Below are 18,154 nucleotides of genomic sequence, written 5' to 3' on the forward strand. Positions count from 1 at the left end.
TCTTCATTTATTTTGTTTTTCAATTTAATCCCTTTTTAGTTTCTTTCAATTACTTTTTGTGCATGGTTTAGTTCTCATTGTTTTAATTTTAATTTTTTTTTTATGGTTTGAAATTCTTCTTTGTAATTTTTTCATGTTTATCTTTTACAAGGTAATCTCAGTCTCATGACCTAATCCACCAGTTTCGATGATGAACCCTGTTCAAGTTCGGTCTTTTTAAAATCCTTTTTAAAAATTGTTTTTTTTTTCCATTTTCTTCATTTGAAATTGAATTATTGAGCCTTGAGCTTCGTGATTTGTTCTATTTTTTTTTTGTTAGGTTATTCCTACCTCATATCTCGGATCGCAAGTTCATTGAGTTAACCTAGATTGACTTGTTTTTTTAATTTTATAATTTGTCATTGAATTATTGACCCTTGAGCGTATTTTATTAAATATTATTTAAAAGCAACTGCACGCATCAATGCGTGATGAGTTAGCTCGAGTGCGAGGTGATCAAGTTAACCCGAGTTAGCTTGCATTTTCTACTAAGTTTTTTTTTTTTTTGCTAGGTGCTTCTTTCTGAAGTCTAATTTTTTTCCTCAATTTTTTTATGAGATTTTTTTCAATTTTATCTTTTCGCATAGAATAACTTGCCCTTGAGCCTTGTTAGTTTTTCACTTTTCTTTTTATTTGGTTATTACGATAGAAGATTGGTAAAGTTAACCCAGGTTAGCTCATGTTGTTTAAAAGTTTTTTTTATTGAACTTTGTTTTTTTTTCAGGTACTTCTTTTGAGTTTTTTTTTATCTCGATCTCATATTGCAAGTTGTGGATTTGTCAAGTTAGACTCAGTTAGCTCGGGTTTTATTCTTCTGCATTATATTTTTTTGATTTTTTTTCATCTTTGATATTAGATTATTAGATCTTGAACTTCACAAAATTTTTTTGCTTTCCTTACCGCAGATTGTTTTAATTTTATATCCTGAGTTACACTTTAGTAAATTTAACGTAATTTGTCTCAAATTATCATCGTTTAAATAGTATTTTTTGCGTTGAAAAAATTTAAACTAACTTATAGCATATCACAAGCCACCTATTTAGTTGCTACCAACCGGGTTGGTTAGGCCACCTCTTTTAGGCTTCTTCCAGCGAACCATTATCCTTGACTCGTGTCCGTCAGCTTACTAGAAAATTTGGAATCCCCCCTGGGAGCCCTCTTCAGAGGGTGCGTGCAAATTCGTGGAGGACCACCTCATTCTAGAACTCAAAACCAATTAGACAAGCAATTAAACAAAGCAAGAACAAGACCCAGGAGGACATTCATGTCATTGAGACAGTTATATAACTACTTTGACAAGGTTTATAAGAAAAGAAACACTGCACTAATGGAGGGTTACGACATATCACCTGAGCAAAACGAGAAAAGATAAAAACCCAAAGAGAGCATTATATACTTGCTAGCTTTTACTAAACAAAATATCAATACCACAGCTAGATACATCTAATTTCATTGAAATTGGTTGCCTACAACAGTCCTCCACCGTTACACAACGTCGACCACCCAAATCCTACTTCATCTGGCTAATTTTAATGCCACCCAACCGCACGATACAACCTAATCAATAATATTATCCATAATCTAGTCATCTTCGCTTCATAATCGTTTGCTGTTAAGCCGATGCATTACTACCTTCAAAGGACAGAGAGGACCACCTCCACAAAATCTCATTTACAAAGTTGTTCTCCTGCACAATTGACTCCCAAGAATGAACAAATATGAGAGAAAATCCCAGTATGTATATTAAAGCACCACTCTGTGAGGTCTGCAATGCAAGACCTGCATAAGAAAGCAATTTTCAACAGCTGCATAAACTGGACAAAGGCATTTCAATGTGTGGATGGATATCTCCATTTGATGGCACAAAAAAGGTTCCATGAATTGGCAGTAGAGAGAATTACTTCTGCTCTGAATTGATAACAATAGTTTGCTTCAACCTTTAAAAAATCTCTAGGCCCATAGAGTGTACAGGCACACCACCATCTTCCCATGTAACATCCTTGGCCTTTGGATCTTTACTGATTAATTGCAGAGGCGCATCCAACAGTGGTGGGTTCTGCACACATACAACATTCCAGAGATGTAGCCATTGCTTAATCAAAATTGGTATTTCCAAGAACCAAAAGGAAACATTGTTTGGGCATGAGAAAACTAGGAAAGAATTATTCCTCCAACATAGATGGGAGTACTACCATGCAGCGTATGAGAGGCCAATTAATTCCACGGAAAAAAGGATGTTGTTTGATTTCATTAGCACCAGTTTTTGATCCTAATCGAATGGCAGGGTCTCTGTTCAGCAATGCATTAATCAATTGTCTGGCAGGAAGACTAACCTGGAACATCAAGATAGGTCAGTAAGCAAATAATTTGTCCAGAAGTTTCAACATTAATGATGACATAGACAAATCTGCCCGCATTTAGGCTTCAATATTAGTCATAAAGGAGAGAGATCTAAGTTCAAATTTACTCCAATCATCCCTAACCTAGTATTCTTTTTTAGATTTATATGATTAAATGTTCCAAGACCTCCCCTTATTGTGTTTTAAAAAACAAATATGTAGAGGTAACCAATTAAGTTATTTGATGTAACCCAAAGAAAAAAATCATTGCCATAGGGAGTTCGAACAGACGTTATTTGTTCCTTTTCCAGGTTGAGGGACAAACAAAATCTCAAATACGGACTGCTTTTATTGGACAGGAGAAGCAGTAATTGAGAAGGAAAAAAAAAATTGGTTAAGACAGAAAAGGAAGAAAAAAGCAGAAATAGTACAAAGAAGAAAAAAATCCAAGAACCAAAAACTAATTCTTTACATTTTCTATGAAAACATTTCAGATTTAAGCTTCAAAGTTTCTGATGATTCCTGCTTCCTAGGAAACAGAAGTTCCTGATGGCAAACAATGTTAGCAATATGTAAGGAGAGCACCATTCATCATTTTAATCACAAGAGGTGATAAAATATTGACAAACTCAGAAAACTAAAAAGCAAAAGTATTTTACGCAATTAAGATAACCTGTTGCAAGTTAAGGATCTTACAGGGATGCTGCTTGGGAAGGTGAGATCTTTGTGCAAAATATTGGCAAATGTCTTTTGCCTGTTCTTTCCCCTGAAAGGTGTACGACCATATAGCATTTCATACAACAAAACACCTGAGTTCCAAAGTAACAAACAAAAAATCATTAAAAAAGGAGACAAATCAAATAATGCATGATATCAAGGAGCAAATTAAGCAGGAGCGGCAACTATCTTCAAATGCAAATAATATATCTTTTACCACTCAGGCCTAAAAACTAAGGCAAAATTTCTCAAGCTGCATAAATCATCCAATGACAGAACATGCAGCTTGCTAGCTATTTGTTTCAACCACCAAATATGTAACAGCACATGGTAATGACTGTAGGGCCCAATGCTATTGAGCAGTCATTGAGCTATCCTATCAAGATGATAATAGTACCAACAACTTTGCTTCTGCATAACAAGTAGTAAATCCAAAACGGGTATGCAATCCGTAGCATGTCATATTTGCCTATCAGGTATGCATAACTGCAAACAGTTCCGATCACAGTAAAGGACACCGTCATCAAACTGTCAGGTATACTTAAAGAAGCTTGAATAATATGCACAAATGAAATCTCTGTAGAAAAAACATTATGATTTCATCAATCAAGGACATTTTATGTTACACAAAAATGGCAGCTTTTGAGGCTTATATTTGCAATAAAATGGCAAAGAATAAAATGATGAAAGAAAACAGAAGCCACAAAAATGGGATGCAATTAACATTTATGTATCAAGTAAGCACAATATGCTTACCAAGAGCCCACCAGTCAATTGCACTGCCGTGGCCCATGCCTGTGATTATTTCCTTAAGTGAAGAAACTCATTAGAACTCGTGTATGAATAAAATATTATACAAAATGGCAGACGTAATTAATTCCAAATTATGTAATAAACATGTTGTTTGATTGATTGATTGACATTGGTTGATCAATAAGCACTCACAAGCTTGTTTCAATAAGTTTGCTGAGAAGGATTTGAATACATGCGTGCATATTTCTTACCAAAAGAAAAACACCCGGTCTTAGAATATGATACAAATTCAAGTGCAGATCCGAATTTTCCAAGGAAAAAGAATAGCCTTTACAATATTAATAACAACTGTCTTCAATAACTACTGTATTCTTGAAGGGGAAAGAGACATGTTCCCTTTTCTATGAACAAAAATTCTTTACGTTCAACGTAATCTAAAATCTTAGTGGCCAACATATTGGAGTTAATCTGTTAAAAATATGAGGTCATAAAATGAAGAAACACTTTGACTTGTTTTAATTCCCACCATAAATTAAAAACTCAACTGCAGACTCAATCCAAGAAAATTGCTCTCAAGAACTTCCAAAACCATTCTAAATTCTTGTAGAACATAAACTTCCTAGGTATTACATGGATTAAATTATTTCAAGAAAAAAAGTGTATAAAAGTTCAGCACAAGTTAAATTCACCATACAGGAGCAATATATTCTTCAGTCCCAACAAAAGAATTTGATTGTGTTACTGGTTCCGCAACAAATGTTGGTGGTGGTTGGCTCCTTGATCTTCTTCTCTTATTAGGTGGTGCACGCTTTATAATCTGCAGAGCACAGTTGAAATTAACATGTAAAATGAGCCCTGATTCCCACAATACAGTAGTTTTAGAAAATATGTAAACTTGTGATTCCAGCGTTATCACGGCATGCATGGTTAAAGGGAGCACACCAAAAAAAATAAAATCCAAACAGCTTTTAGGGTGAGTGAAAGAATAACATGTTCATGGTTCGTTAGTACAAGGACTGAATCAAGCAATACCACAGTCCATGGTTTGCAGTTTTCCTTTATTCCACCCAATGCAAGGCATTGTTGAGTTACAGAATTGTATTGTGAAATCAAAGTGATAAAAATTGAAGACTTTAATAACTTCATAAAACATTGATTAAAATTTTGTAAAAGTAAAAAGAAGGGGAAGATGGCCAGCCCACTATTCAATCATTTATCAAGAAGATAGGATGTAGTTGGTATAATGAATAACAGTGATCCATGGGTAGGAAGTCAAAGTGAAAGCAAATATGTAAGAAATGAAAAATATGATCTTTTAACAGGAAGATAGTGACATACTTGTGGTTTACAGGATGTCAAAAATGACAAATCGAAGTCACTCAAAACAATATGTCCATCCTTCTGAAGTAGAATATTTTCAGGCTTCAAGTCACGGTAAACCATTCCTGTATAATGTCATAGAAAATGAAGTTAAAATAAGAACCAGAAAGAAGAAGAATTCCTTACAATTGATGCAAAATATATATTATTATTAGAGAACCTACTCTGATGTGCACATCTACAAGGTGGTTAAGCTTTTCCGGTTGATAGACCAACCTTGAAATTTAGGGTTTCAACTAAGATCTTTTCCCCAAAACAAAGACTATATTGACATATAAGCATGACATAATGCCACTCAAATCAATTATTTAAAGAAAGCTAGATAGAAACCAATTAGTATATGTTGTCTGGAAACTGAAAACAACGTTTTTCTCAGTTTAATCATCCCTATGAACTCAATGGCATATTTTATTGAGAAATCTATCCCCTCCAATGCACTTGCACCCATTTATACAAAATACGACATCAACATAAAGGAGAATTTATTTTTTGGAATAATGGGAAAGGAAAAGAATACACACAAGGATGTGCATCGCACATCATAGCATCTATAAAAAATGTGCAGAAGCATCGGGAATGAATACACTTGCATTCATTCCTCTGTAGTTTGGCATACTTTAAATCATGACAACTTGAAGAAACAAAGAATTAGACATGAGTTCTTATCATTTTTTGCTAGCATTGGTGGTAACACACAATACTGAGGTCCATTCAAACAGGATTTAGGATGATAGCAAGTTCCTAAGACTTCTAGCAATATTATTGGACTTCAGCTCAGCACTTGCATGCATTCTTCCTGGTGTTCTTCCGATTTATGACTTGAAGAGAAAACTACAAACTAAAAACCTTAAACCAAAGCACAGAGAGCAAGGCATGCACTTTCTGTTCATAAAGTACCTAAACAATGAAGATATTCCAAGCCAATCACAACCTCCGCAGCATAGAACCTGGAGAATAATAACAGTTGACAGTTAAAAGAAAGCTTGTTCATATAAGAGGTAGTGATTCAGAAGGCAGCAATTGATATAGACAAAGTTGATATGGTTTGTGGTTAGGTCCTTTCAAAATTCTGTGATAAAAGTATTTGTTTGGTAAGAGAGCTCAATGATAAGGAAAATCTAGGCCTAAACATTAGCTTCTGGGTAAAGCGAAAGATAATCCCACACCTTTAGGTGCATGAACCAAATCCAAATTCTTATCATAATTTACCTTTACTGTAACGAAACTCTACCACAAGAAAAAGTATTGAGTTTCTAAAATGGGAATAAAACAATTGTATTTGGAAATGGTAAGAGAAGAAATGGCTTTGGCATTTTAAGACATTAAACAAAGAACTGGGAGTACCTTGCAGATTCCTCCTTGAATAAATTCATGGGTTGCTTGTCAAGCAATGCAAATAACTCCCCACCAGGAAAAAAGTCCGTTATCAGGAAAACATGTCTAGAAGTCTGACCAGATAAATACAGATCAGCATATTTCACAGTATGCAATAGATCAGTAAATCTAAGCAACAAGTATTGAAATTTTCAGCAAGAGCATTCCAGTAGTGATTTGACTAGGATAAACTGGATTTGAACCAGCGTAGGCATATTGCCACCGAATTTACAGTCCGTCGACATTAACTGCTCGGGCATCGACCCAAGAAGAAAAAATTCCAGACTTCTTAAGAATCCCCCATCAACTTCCTTTCGTACGTAATACCCTACCCCCAGGGGAAGTTGAATCCCCGCTGCCTCCTTGAAAGAGAGATGTCCTGAACCACTAGACGATGAGGGCACATTCGCCCGATCGTCAGCATATTATACCGGCCAAAAAGAGAGAATTCTTTTATATAGTATAGAGCGTTGCGTTGGATATGGTGTGATTTGCGAAGAAATGAGTTTATGCACTTTCTTCCTAGTGATGTTATTGTCAACAAATGATGGGATCTTGATCGGATTCAAAGGTCATTGCCTACTTACTTCTTTACTCCACCTCACAATCTATACCTTGCCTGCCTTGGTCTGAGTCGGGGCGGGTACACAGATTCATTATTGGATTTTCTAGCAGTGAAGGTGCTGATGAGATGATGAACCAGATAGGTAAGAGGCCATGCAAATTCAATTTTTAGCATGAATTTAAGATCTTATGCATTTAAGCTGGTTCATCATCTTAAAAACAAAAAAAAAAAATGAATATACACAAATATAACAATGTAAGGCTGAAAAATAGTGGACCTGTGTATTTAAAATTAATTAAAAGAAGGGTAAATTACAATAACTCCTTCTGTACCCAAATTACAGAGACTGCCCAAAAGTTTGAAGATGCAACAGAAACCCCTTTTGTACCCAAACTACCCATACAGATGGGTGATTTCGAAAATGGTAGGGGCATTTCATGATATTTTCTTAAATATGGAGGGTTTCAGTCAAATCATTAAACTTTTAGGTGGTTTGTGTAATTTCACAATAACTTAGGAGGGTGATCACAATTTACCATTTAAAGAAAGAAAAATTATGAAATGATGGGGGGAAAGCAACCAAAAATAAAGCACCCTTAAAAATTCTAGAATTTCAGCCAAACAATAGTCTTTTACCATCTATGCTACAGAAATAGTTGACTAGTTGCTTAGTTTGCAGTAGTAAAGAAAATAAGCATCTAGTCATTAGTTACTCATAAATAAGAAAACAGGAATTTGGGAACTTGCACGATAAAGGTTATGAACGTAGGGGAAAAAAGAGAGAATACCTGAAAAGAAGTATACAGTGTTGGAAGAAAAGGATGATCCAAGTGCGAAATGATTTCCCTCTCAATACATGCTCGATGAACCTATAAAGTCATCGTATTGATTATGACAATATTGGACCTTTATGTTATCAGACATGAGTTATTTTCAGCAGAGATCTATGATGTTGCAGTTTCCATAACAGTCTGGGATATTGTGGAACTTAAATCAAGATAGGTTTTGAAAAGTCCATATAGCCTTGCTTTCTGTGAATCCAAGTTAATAGTTTGAAGTTTTTATTAGATAGTGTCATCTTGGTAGTTCTAAATCTTCAATTCTCAGAGGACAAGAAAATAAGTGTCAAGAGTCTACATTATGTCGTTTTCATTTCTTAGCCAAAGTATGTGTGATCATTCAGCTTTGACCACTCTCCAAGTGTTTTCATATATTTTCAATGGATAAATTTATATGTTTGATGCGTGAAGGAATTCGAATAATACAGAGTATCCTCACACTTTAAATTAAGGACATAAAAGTGATCGGAAAAGGAAATTGTATGTTCTCAAAGTACATCTCATGTGGTGAAAATGTTTAAATAAAGAACATTTCAGAAACAAAACCAAGAAGATATAAAGAAAAGCTTAGGTCAATTTCAGGAAGCATTTACAACAACACAAGTCATGTACGATCACAAAAAATATCAAATGAATATGAATTGAGTGATTAATATGACAGAAGTTGCTAGGTATCTCGGAAATAAATTTTGGTTCTTCACACCTTGTTAGGGTTTAGCATCGTAGATTTTTCAATTGCCTTCATAGCATACAGCTCCCCTGAACCTTGAAGTTCCACTAAATGCACACTGAAAGACATAAAAATGGTTTAACATAAACATTGGAAAACTCTATTGACATGTGAGCAGAAATATGGCAGCCACAGTTCAAGCCTGATATGATCAACAGAAAGGCCGCACAAGAAAAGGAACTGAGCAGTCATTAGAGTGGTCAACAATAAAGAAAAGCTGTCATGATGCTTTCTTCCACTATTTATTTCCAATCTACAAAAACACAGTAAAATGTGATGGAAATCAACAGTAACTAAAAACAAAAAATAAGAACACTCATGGAAACCTCCTATCGAACTAATGAAAACAATTTTCAAGTTTACAAACTGCAAGCTGCCTCACTCATTAGTTTTGACTATCCTTCTTCCCTTGAAGTTGTACAAAAGAGAAGAGAAAATTAATCGCACCAAATACAGCTTTATCATGATTCCAAGCAAAACCAACATTACATGTGCAAACAATAGAGGAAAAGGGGAAAGAGAAAAACAAATCAAGTTGGAAATAGATTAATGACCATCATAAATCATGACACAGATCGATCCATGCACAACGCACCTATTTCAATCAAAGACCTAGTAGAGACATGCTAATACCTGCCAGTATCACCACAGCCCAAGGGTTTTATGGGCTTGAAATGATGTAGCCCAATTTCTTCACCACGAGAAGTGATCTGAATACCAAATGGATTGATTTTAACATGCAAAACAAGAAGAGTTAATAAGAAGAGAGCGGTAAAACAAAACAAACATCAAGCTTCTGATTTCAGAAAGATAAGGTAGTATTGGTTTTTCTAACAAATTTGCTTGATAAGGAAGACATAGGTTTCTCTCATGATTTATGAGAATGACTTCTTTTCTAGTTGTCTGTCTCCTAAACGAAAATAGAGCCTAGGCAAGTTGCATGAAAAGGATAGCTAGCATAGATTATTTTACATGTAGCAGCCGAGTCCCTAGCTTCTCGTTATTACCACCACAATTGCTTTGTTAATAAAGTCTACATAGAGTAATTTATTAATCCATTCTTACAATTATGCAAATGAAATTGAGCTCATAATTAAATAGACATTAGATGGTACCAAGCTACCAGCACGCAATACTTTTTAGCATTTATTGCACCTAAATCTTGCAACTTATCACTTCCTCATTTTATTTTGCCTTAGAGAAAGCTGGCTGGGACAAAAATACATTTACAAAGATGCAGTATTTGTAATACCGGGCATTAACACAACTGTGATCATGTTTGTCTGTGAATAAATTGCAGAGTTCCACTCTACATGGAGATAGATTTATCCCAACAAATTGATGCACACTGTGCAATATGTACAATTGAATATCATTGCAGTGTGAGAGTGGTAGGTTAACTTTATTAATAAGCACCTTTTGTATTGCAGTCCAAGAAGGACTATCCTTTTTGTGAGGTCGTGGAAAGACAGTCTGGGAATGAATTGCCCACAAATCTTCGGGTCTCTGGAAAATATTATAATGCATAAGATGCATGAACAATGACATGACTACAATTTCTCAAACAGTTAACTTTCTGAAAAGACATAAAAAGTTGCGAGGAAGCATGAAAATGGAAGTAAGAGAATAAGTTGACTATTGAAGGACTCCATCAGACTACATTATATATAAACCCTATAAATAAGCTCAACTTTCTAGTAGCACTGCAGAAGTCAGTACTTAAATCAACCCATTTTGTGTACTAAGACTCTAAAATTATACATATTGAGATATGCTCTTGTAAACCCATTAACTTGGACGTAAATTAAGGTTTCTGTAATCTTTTGGGTCAAGTGATTCCTGACACGTAAAATTCTGAAGCAATTTTATTTGTTTTGGAAGATCTAGATATTCAGTACATTTTATTTGTTTTGGAAGATCTAGATACTGTCAGTCTTCAATTTCAGTAACCAAGCAATTTATTACAGTATGCAGCATCCTCCTCACAATTCATCAATGTGATATTGAGAATTTAAAAGGCATAAAGGTCAAAAGAAGAGGCAGATCATCATTTGGATGAAGGTAAATGGCATCAGCTAGTTATCATTCCTAACCTGAAGTGGAAAGAATACCTTACCAAGTTGGCATCAGGAAGTTCTCGAACAGCTTCATCCACATTTTCTGCAGTAGCTTTAACCTGATAAAGAAACATTTGTAAAAGAATTAAGAGTTCGTGGGTGTGAATGCACATGGCAGATTTCTAACTAAGAAATGTTCTCTGACATTTACTTAGAGCTAACCCAATTTCTCATTCTCACACAAATATACAAGTATTTAAGTTAGTTCTGCAACTCCTTCTGACTTTCTTACCACTGTCGCTAGATAGAGCATGCATTGGCAGACCAAAATATTAGTCGTTTATACCATGATAAAGGATGTGAGGAGGGTGGTTTCAACTTTCATTAATTAGAGCATACAGGAGGAGACGAGTGAAACAGCATAGGCTTAACTATGAAGAGAAGGGAGAAGCTATTGAATTTCTAGAAGTAATTCAGAGGCATAGTTTAACCCTATTCTGAGTGTCCTAATTACATTTCAGTAAATAATACAAATATGGGGACTCTTATCAGTGTCCAGTCAGTGTAACCAAATTAATAATTGTGAATCCTGATTTCGGCTTGCTGGTTCAATTATTTAGCTTACCTAACATGGTGGACACTGGACTATGATGTCTACTGACCAAGGAAAAACAATGGAAAGAACCACATACCAACTTAGCACTTTGTTGTTCTGTTGCCTCTGAGAGGCGGTTTCGCAGGGGTTCCACATGATCACTTCCATCCAGTTGAACACCAATGAAGTATTGAAGTTCACCCTACATAAAAATAGGAGACTCATGACAACGAGTCAGACCAGACGATTCGATATAACTGACTTGAAAATGGGGGTGATTATTGTTGGATCGAGTCTCAAATGAAGGAGGCAGGAAAAAAGAACAAGATAAAAGATAACTGTACAATACCAAAAGTGGTTAACCATTTTGGTGAGGAACCAACCCAACAATGAGAATGAGAAAGAAAGGTGGAACATCTAAATAAAGCCCCACAAATTCATAGCATAAGATTATCGGTCAAGAAAAACAAACAGTTTAGAGAGCCTGAGAGAAAATTAAGGAAACACAGAGATATTGATTCACCAATGGAAAACTGTGGTAACAGTGTGGGCGCCTACTGATCAAATGTTCTAGATTAAGGGCATCCATTCAGATGGATTCTCATTGGTAAAATTAGCATTACTTGAAAAAAAATGATTGAGGTACATGGTATGGTACAGGGATCACACGTGAATAATACAAAAAAGGGCTGGAGATAGTGAGAACACAAGCACAGTGTGCAGTGTGAGGATTGTGAATAGACATGATAACCACAGAAAAAGATAAATGATTGCGTGTGAGGAGTGTTGGTGTAAGCCTTACAACCCGAAGGAAGAAGGAAAAAATGACAAAAATGGGCCAAGGCCCAAGATACCAAAATGATCAACCAGTTTAGTTTAGATCCTGCCACACAATCACTAGACCAACAAGAATTACAGCCCAAGATCAACCAAGAAACTCGAAGAATTGTCTCCAATAACAATCATATGGCTACCTTTTGGTCACGCATAGGCTGCAAGTGAAATAAGTTCCAGAATTTCTTTCCTGCATGTAATGAAACATAAGAATTCATGATGGTGCACAAATTGACTAAATATTATGTCTGCATTAAGAAGCAATAAAATTTCCTCCAAAACATTGTATCATAGAAAACTTTCGAAAAAATTGTGAATTCTCTTTGACACATGCAAGGATTCTTCAAACAAATTATGAATTCTCTTTCTAACATTCAAGAATTAATGAGACAGTTATAACATTCAGCTAAAAAAGGTGTACACTTGCAATATCATGAAATTGAAATCACATACTTACCACTCTTGGTGTAGTTGATCAATTGAACAGTGATTTCTCTTTGTTCTCTGATGGCATCTCTTATCTTTGAGACAGTTGATTGATCTGTTTCAGGTCCTTGAAGAAATCTGTATGATTAACAAAGTATAATGGTGGTTCAATGTTTGATAAAGTACATAGTCAAAGAGCAGAAGATGGTTAAACTGATGCTGTTATGTTTATGCGATTCGTATTGAAAAGGAAATTAAGCATATCAGTGTTCAATATGTAGCAACAAGTGTTTCCACAAAAAAAAAAATTATGAATTACAGAGATAATAGAATCATGAGCACCGGCATAGATCTGCTCTTAACATTCCACTTAACTAGTAAACTAGCCACCCTAAATATTAAAGTCCCACCAATACTGGTGTTCTGAAAACATTGCAAGTAATTACAAGTTTACAGGTTCATCTTAACTTTCTCCCTGCCTATTTAATACTTTGAACCATCAATATCCACAATGTAAGCAGAAGTTAAAAATCTATAGTTTCATAATGGTACCATCCCCTGGAATTTCAAAAATATTTACACATGAGGTGCTCTTTAAGTCATACAATTTAGATATAAACTGAAGAATAGGTAGATTTATGGCTATTGTGGAACACAAAGTGACATTATGTTTATTTAGGAAAGACATGATAAGAACTGACATTAAGAATGATAGGGCATAAGTACTATATGTAAAAAATAGAGTACAACTTGAAGGCTGATAAAATGGGAGGTACACGCAAAAAAAGTGAAGAAAATAGTCACTACTGAATGAAGACATCAAATGAAATGTACTGAATATTTTCATACCGACAGTTCCTTCCCAAAATTTCTTCTCGAGTGTATTCTGTTAGTTCAAGAAAGCCATCAGAAGCAAATGTCTGCACAGTAAAGCTGGATTAATATAATATGCCAGCGGGCTGCATATACACAACATAGAATAGTTGCTTGCAAGAAGTATAATGCTAACATAGAGAAAGCACAGAGAATATATTTTGCTTTGTGGATAGAAAAGAATGGACACTAGAGTTGATAATAATTCAAATGCCAATAAATATTTGATAAACTTGTATTGATTTCACAATCCCACTAGTTAGTTGGTCAGTTTTCCAAAGTGGGACAAGCATGAGTGGATTGTATCTGAAGAAGCCCATGATCTACAGTACTTGTTCGGTTTACTTGTTGGGTTTGATGCATCAAGGTTGCGGAGCAATGCATACTAACTGACTTGGATGAGAAATAATATATGCGCTCGATGTTTCCAATACACAACGCACAAGTGCACATGCAGACACACTGTGGACTGCTGTCCAAAGGTAGAGAGTGGATATATGGCTTTGAGTTGCTTTTACAGTTATGTTTTTAAAAAAATAGGTTTAAAAATAACATTTTTAGTTGGGATTTTAAAGAAATAAATTTAAAAAATATATATATTTGATTAAAATTATAGTGTAGATGAATTTTGCATTCAAAATTAAAAAAAAAAACATGTTTTCATGAATAAAAAAACATGTTCTTTTAAGCTCTACAAAAACAAAGTTTGAAATGTAATTGTCTATGTACAATGTAAAAAATAAAAGCTATTATAATATCAAATGATTTCTAAATAAATGCACGATATTTTTTAATTAAACATATATTAAAATAATATATTTTTTTATATAAGTGTATAAAATTTATAAAAAAAACAATTAAAAATATTAATTTAATATTTTTTTCAAACAAAAAAAAATTTAAACCACTAAAACAAATACTTGTTAAATTCCACTAGCTGTTTCAGAGTGAAACTTGTACATTTGGCACGGGGTGTAGAGAAAATACTACTTTGTACTTTCTGTTTCTATAGTCAAATTTCCATGCCTCCATTGACCGTGGGTCAAATAACTAATGTAAATCTGAGTTCTTGAAATAGAACTGTTCTATAAAACCTTTTGTGCTCTATCTTCGACACATGACATTAAGTGTAGAAATCCAGTTAGAAGAAAGTCGTAAAAGTGAGTAGACGCCTTACAATAGGGTTATCAGGAAGTCTAGGATCTGTGATCACAAAATTATTTTCAATGCGTTCCAATGTGGTAGCTAAATGAAATCCTTGGCGGATGTCCCTTTCCCATTCAGCACGGTCCCAGCTGTCAGAGAGTTCAATGTCTTTAGTCGTCAAAATCTCAGGCTCGATAGCTGGTGGTTCTTCATGCTTTACCGCGGAAATTATAGACTTAGATTTGAGCCTGATGAGAAGGACAATATCGCACAAGTGATGCATCAATTTAATGTTTTAGAGTATGATTTAAATGTAAGGTTTGGGAGTCAAACATAGCCGGAAGTGGAGCAGCCATACTAACCCCATCAAGGGAATGCGAGGTGATTTTCTGGAGTTCTTGGCAGTGGGGGATTGAGAGACATTGCTTGGAGTGAGTCTACTAGGGAGGGTGAAGCTGTCAAAATCGACGGATTTAGGTAGAAGATAATCGAGGTGGTCAGAAGTGTCATGACTCGCAGTGCGAGAGGGAGATTTGGGATGCTTGAGAGTTTGGACAGCTTCAGTAATGGAATCCAAAGCCTTAGCCTTCTGACGAGCTGACAAGTCAAATCATTATAATTATAACTATAATAATTAATAGAAGAAATCGAATATTTGAGGGGGGTAGAAATTAATATTAATAAAGGAAATGAAATGAAAAGGGCAGAAAATATGGGGAAATCAATCAATGGTAGATACCATCATAGCGGATTAATGACTTGGGCAATCCATTTGGACGAAAAGCCTTGTCGTCAACACCTTCCGTATATTTGCTGACCTCCACCTGCATTCTGCAATCACCGAAACCCCGTGCTAATTTAATTTATTCGAAAATTCAATCAATCCAATCCAATCCAATTAGTAAAGCAGTTAAAATGGAGCGTACCCGATGAATTTGATAGCGTTACCACGATCATCCTTGATAGGGGTGACGGTGAGAAGATTCCAGAAAGGAGTGCCATTCTTCTTGTAGTTGAGAAGCCTCCCACAGTAACTTGTCCCATTCTTGACGGCATCTCGTATCTTCGCCACTTCATTCCGGTCCGTATCCGCTCCCTGCAGAAACCGGCTGCATTTCCACCAAACAAATACGACCACACAAATATTGAATTAATTACTAATTTCTTGGAAAAATCAAATTGAAGTAACCATTTCTTCTATTTATAATCTACAATAACGAGCTTAGCTACAGCCCTAGTCCTTCCCTTCTGTTTCGCTTTTCCCGCTTTCCCCAATACTCCGCTGCCGCTGCCGCTACTACTCAACTGATAATTGTTTCGGTTTTTTTTCCTTTCAATTTGTGACATGCTATGCTTTATATTTATTTTATTTTATATACTACTATTTTTCCTCTAATTTATTGATTTTCTTACGAGGGAAAAAAAACGAGAATCAGAATTTTAACAATAAGAGTCGAATGGTTAACATTTTTTTATATAGTAATATATTAATTAATTATAATTAATTAGTGGTTGGTAGCTCACCAGTTCCTTCCAATAACTTCCTTTGACGAATAGCCGGTCATGGTAAAAAAACCACCGCTTGCATACATGATAGGGCAGTCTGGTTTGGTGGCATCAGAGACCACAAACGTTTGCTGCAATGTTGCCAGAGCATCCTTCAGCTCTTGGGATACCCTTGGAAAGACTCCTCCTGCTCCGTCTTCCTCTGATGTTCTCGTCGAATCCACCAAAAACGAGTTTTTTTTGCTTGTATCTCCTCCATCATCTTCCAGTTGTTCTGATCTGATTGCTGTAGATTTGAAACTACCTTCTCTTACATCTGACCTCACAACCAATCCCCATTCTGCAGTCCTTGCTGCAATGCTAGCTTCGGTTAGTATTTTATTCGAAGAGAAGGAGGAGGAGGGTTGTCGGTTAGAAGAAGAATTATTATGATTAGATGAGGTTCCGTGATCATCATCTTTTCCAGCTTTAACCCTATTACTGCTCCCACACACATTCAATTCATCTGAAATGGCATCGTCATCATGATCGGAGGTGATCTTGGACTTTCTTTCAAATGCCATCCACTTGTTCACAGGCTCTCTGCTGCTACCGGAAGTAGATTTGATAGTTGGAGTTGGAGATATTGATCCCGATCCCTCTTCCACTGCATGGACCTCTATTGATCCACTGCCATCACTTGTAACATTATTAATATTATGAGGATCGTAAACCTCTATTGATCTCCGCGGTTGATCAACCGTAGAAGAGTTTGTCTTTGGTTTTTCCATATTTAGACTTCTGATCTTGATAAATCACCTATATGGCAACATCCCAACATTATGGAGAAATTAAGACAAGTCGGGTAAAAATGTTTGATTATGTTAATAACTGAGCGCATAATCCATCAAAATAAATTGAAAACTAACTAGCTAGTGCTTTAAACTAAGAATTCCTGAGAGGACGGTCTCTGATTTGGGGACTGAAATTCTTAATATAAAACCAATCAATTCTGAGAAAACATGAAGCAAACAGTGCTGGAGAATTCGGAATAGGTGTGACACAGTGCGTAATAACGAAACAACAAGCTGAGTTGTGAGCCTGCAAAGATTTGATCAACTACTTGACTAAGAAACAGTTGTATTATGTCCCTTGAGATTCAAGCATGTATATTCTTATAACATTATTGTACATAACTCCATCGGTACATTTAATGCCGAAACAGTTGAGCAGGAGACTAAGGAGGCAGAGATGAGAGCACAGTATCAAATATTGGACCTAAAAAAACAAAGAAAAGAAACAGAGAAAGGCATGCAGCAGCAGCTTAGAGCGGAAGAATTAATTGAGACCGTTCTCGCGTACGTACGGTTCAGATCAGCAACAGTGGTAAGGAATTAGACTTCAAGAGTAGCTAGCTAGCTCTTCTAGTTGGAAATGAATCAGCCATAGCAGCTCGCTCATCAATTAATTCACAGAAACAACGATCAGTACGCGGCGAAGGCGGGTATATAAGGTTTTTTATTTTGGTAATTAAGCTGCTAGCTAGCTACCTTGCCGATCCCTGCAGTCACCGTTAAAGTAGTATATAATACAGCGTGCGTGCAGTAAATGAAGGAATAGTTTCTTCCTTGTTTTGGATTCAATGGAGGTGGGGGTGGGAATCAGATAACGTTTCATTTGCGCCATAAATTTAAATGTACCCAACGATCTTGACCCCTTATTAAAATTCAAAGATAAATATCTCTTCGTTTATTGTGACTTGTAATAAAGAAGTGACGGTTTTGCTTTTTAAAAAACTCTGATTTAGATGTATTTTTTTTAGAGATAATATGATTTTTTTTCATGTTTTATTTGTTATTTATTAAAACATTCTAAATGGTGTGGAAGAATTACTGTTTCCTCACACACATTTTAGTGCGGATTACAATAGTAATTTACAATAATTCTTCTCTTTTTTTATTCTTTTTTTTTTTTGCTAACTTTTCCCTTTTTTTCTTTTTTT

General features: G+C 35.4%; 2 protein-coding genes across 8 annotated transcripts; both read right to left on the reverse strand.

Moving 5' to 3' along the window:
- Positions 1-1,408: 1,408 nt before the first annotated feature.
- Positions 1,409-17,827, reverse strand: LOC133679970 (phototropin-2-like). 7 transcript variants are annotated; one of them, XR_009836253.1, is made up of 24 exons: positions 17,519-17,827; positions 16,192-16,971; positions 15,594-15,776; positions 15,407-15,498; positions 15,030-15,264; positions 14,699-14,915; positions 13,498-13,568; positions 12,680-12,786; positions 12,363-12,412; positions 11,486-11,590; positions 10,853-10,912; positions 10,153-10,242; positions 9,370-9,446; positions 8,710-8,794; positions 7,956-8,036; positions 6,573-6,676; positions 6,126-6,175; positions 5,187-5,293; positions 4,543-4,665; positions 3,852-3,903; positions 3,075-3,187; positions 2,232-2,372; positions 1,819-2,095; positions 1,409-1,726 (listed from the first exon to the last, which is right to left on the reverse strand). XR_009836253.1 is itself a non-coding variant. In XM_062102726.1 (24 exons), exons 2-23 carry the CDS (start codon positions 16,941-16,943, stop codon positions 1,979-1,981), a joined length of 3,012 nt encoding a protein of 1,003 aa, XP_061958710.1. In that variant the 5' UTR covers positions 16,944-16,971; positions 17,519-17,827; the 3' UTR covers positions 1,409-1,726; positions 1,977-1,978. The 7 variants fall into 7 exon arrangements, 6 of the variants coding, with proteins under 6 accessions (XP_061958710.1, XP_061958709.1, XP_061958708.1 ...); XM_062102726.1 differs by having other exon boundaries at positions 1,977-2,095; XM_062102725.1 differs by having other exon boundaries at positions 1,409-1,818; positions 1,977-2,095.
- On the reverse strand, positions 6,915-7,269 carry LOC133679971 (uncharacterized). Its single transcript, XM_062102728.1, has one exon. The coding sequence runs from the start codon at positions 7,024-7,026 to the stop codon at positions 6,931-6,933; it is 96 nt and encodes a 31-aa protein (XP_061958712.1). The 5' UTR covers positions 7,027-7,269; the 3' UTR covers positions 6,915-6,930.
- Positions 17,828-18,154: the final 327 nt, after the last annotated feature.

This window comes from Populus nigra, chromosome 19 (assembly GCF_951802175.1).
Source record: "Populus nigra chromosome 19, ddPopNigr1.1, whole genome shotgun sequence".
Lineage (NCBI taxonomy): Eukaryota > Viridiplantae > Streptophyta > Magnoliopsida > Malpighiales > Salicaceae > Populus > Populus nigra.

Excerpts from the sequence above, each read along its gene's own strand:
- LOC133679971 (XM_062102728.1), bottom strand. The coding sequence starts at position 7,026 with ATGCTGACGATCGGGCGAATGTGCCCTCATCGTCTAGTGGTTCAGGAC.
- LOC133679970 (XM_062102726.1), bottom strand. The coding sequence starts at position 16,943 with ATGGAAAAACCAAAGACAAACTCTTCTACGGTTGATCAACCGCGGAGA. Across the intron at positions 15,265-15,406 it reads GTCATTAATCCGCTATGATG|CTCGTCAGAAGGCTAAGGCT; the intron begins GTATCTACCATT and ends TTGACTTGTCAG. Across the intron at positions 3,188-3,851 it reads AATTGACTGGTGGGCTCTTG|GTGTTTTGTTGTATGAAATG; the intron begins GTAAGCATATTG and ends TTTGGAACTCAG.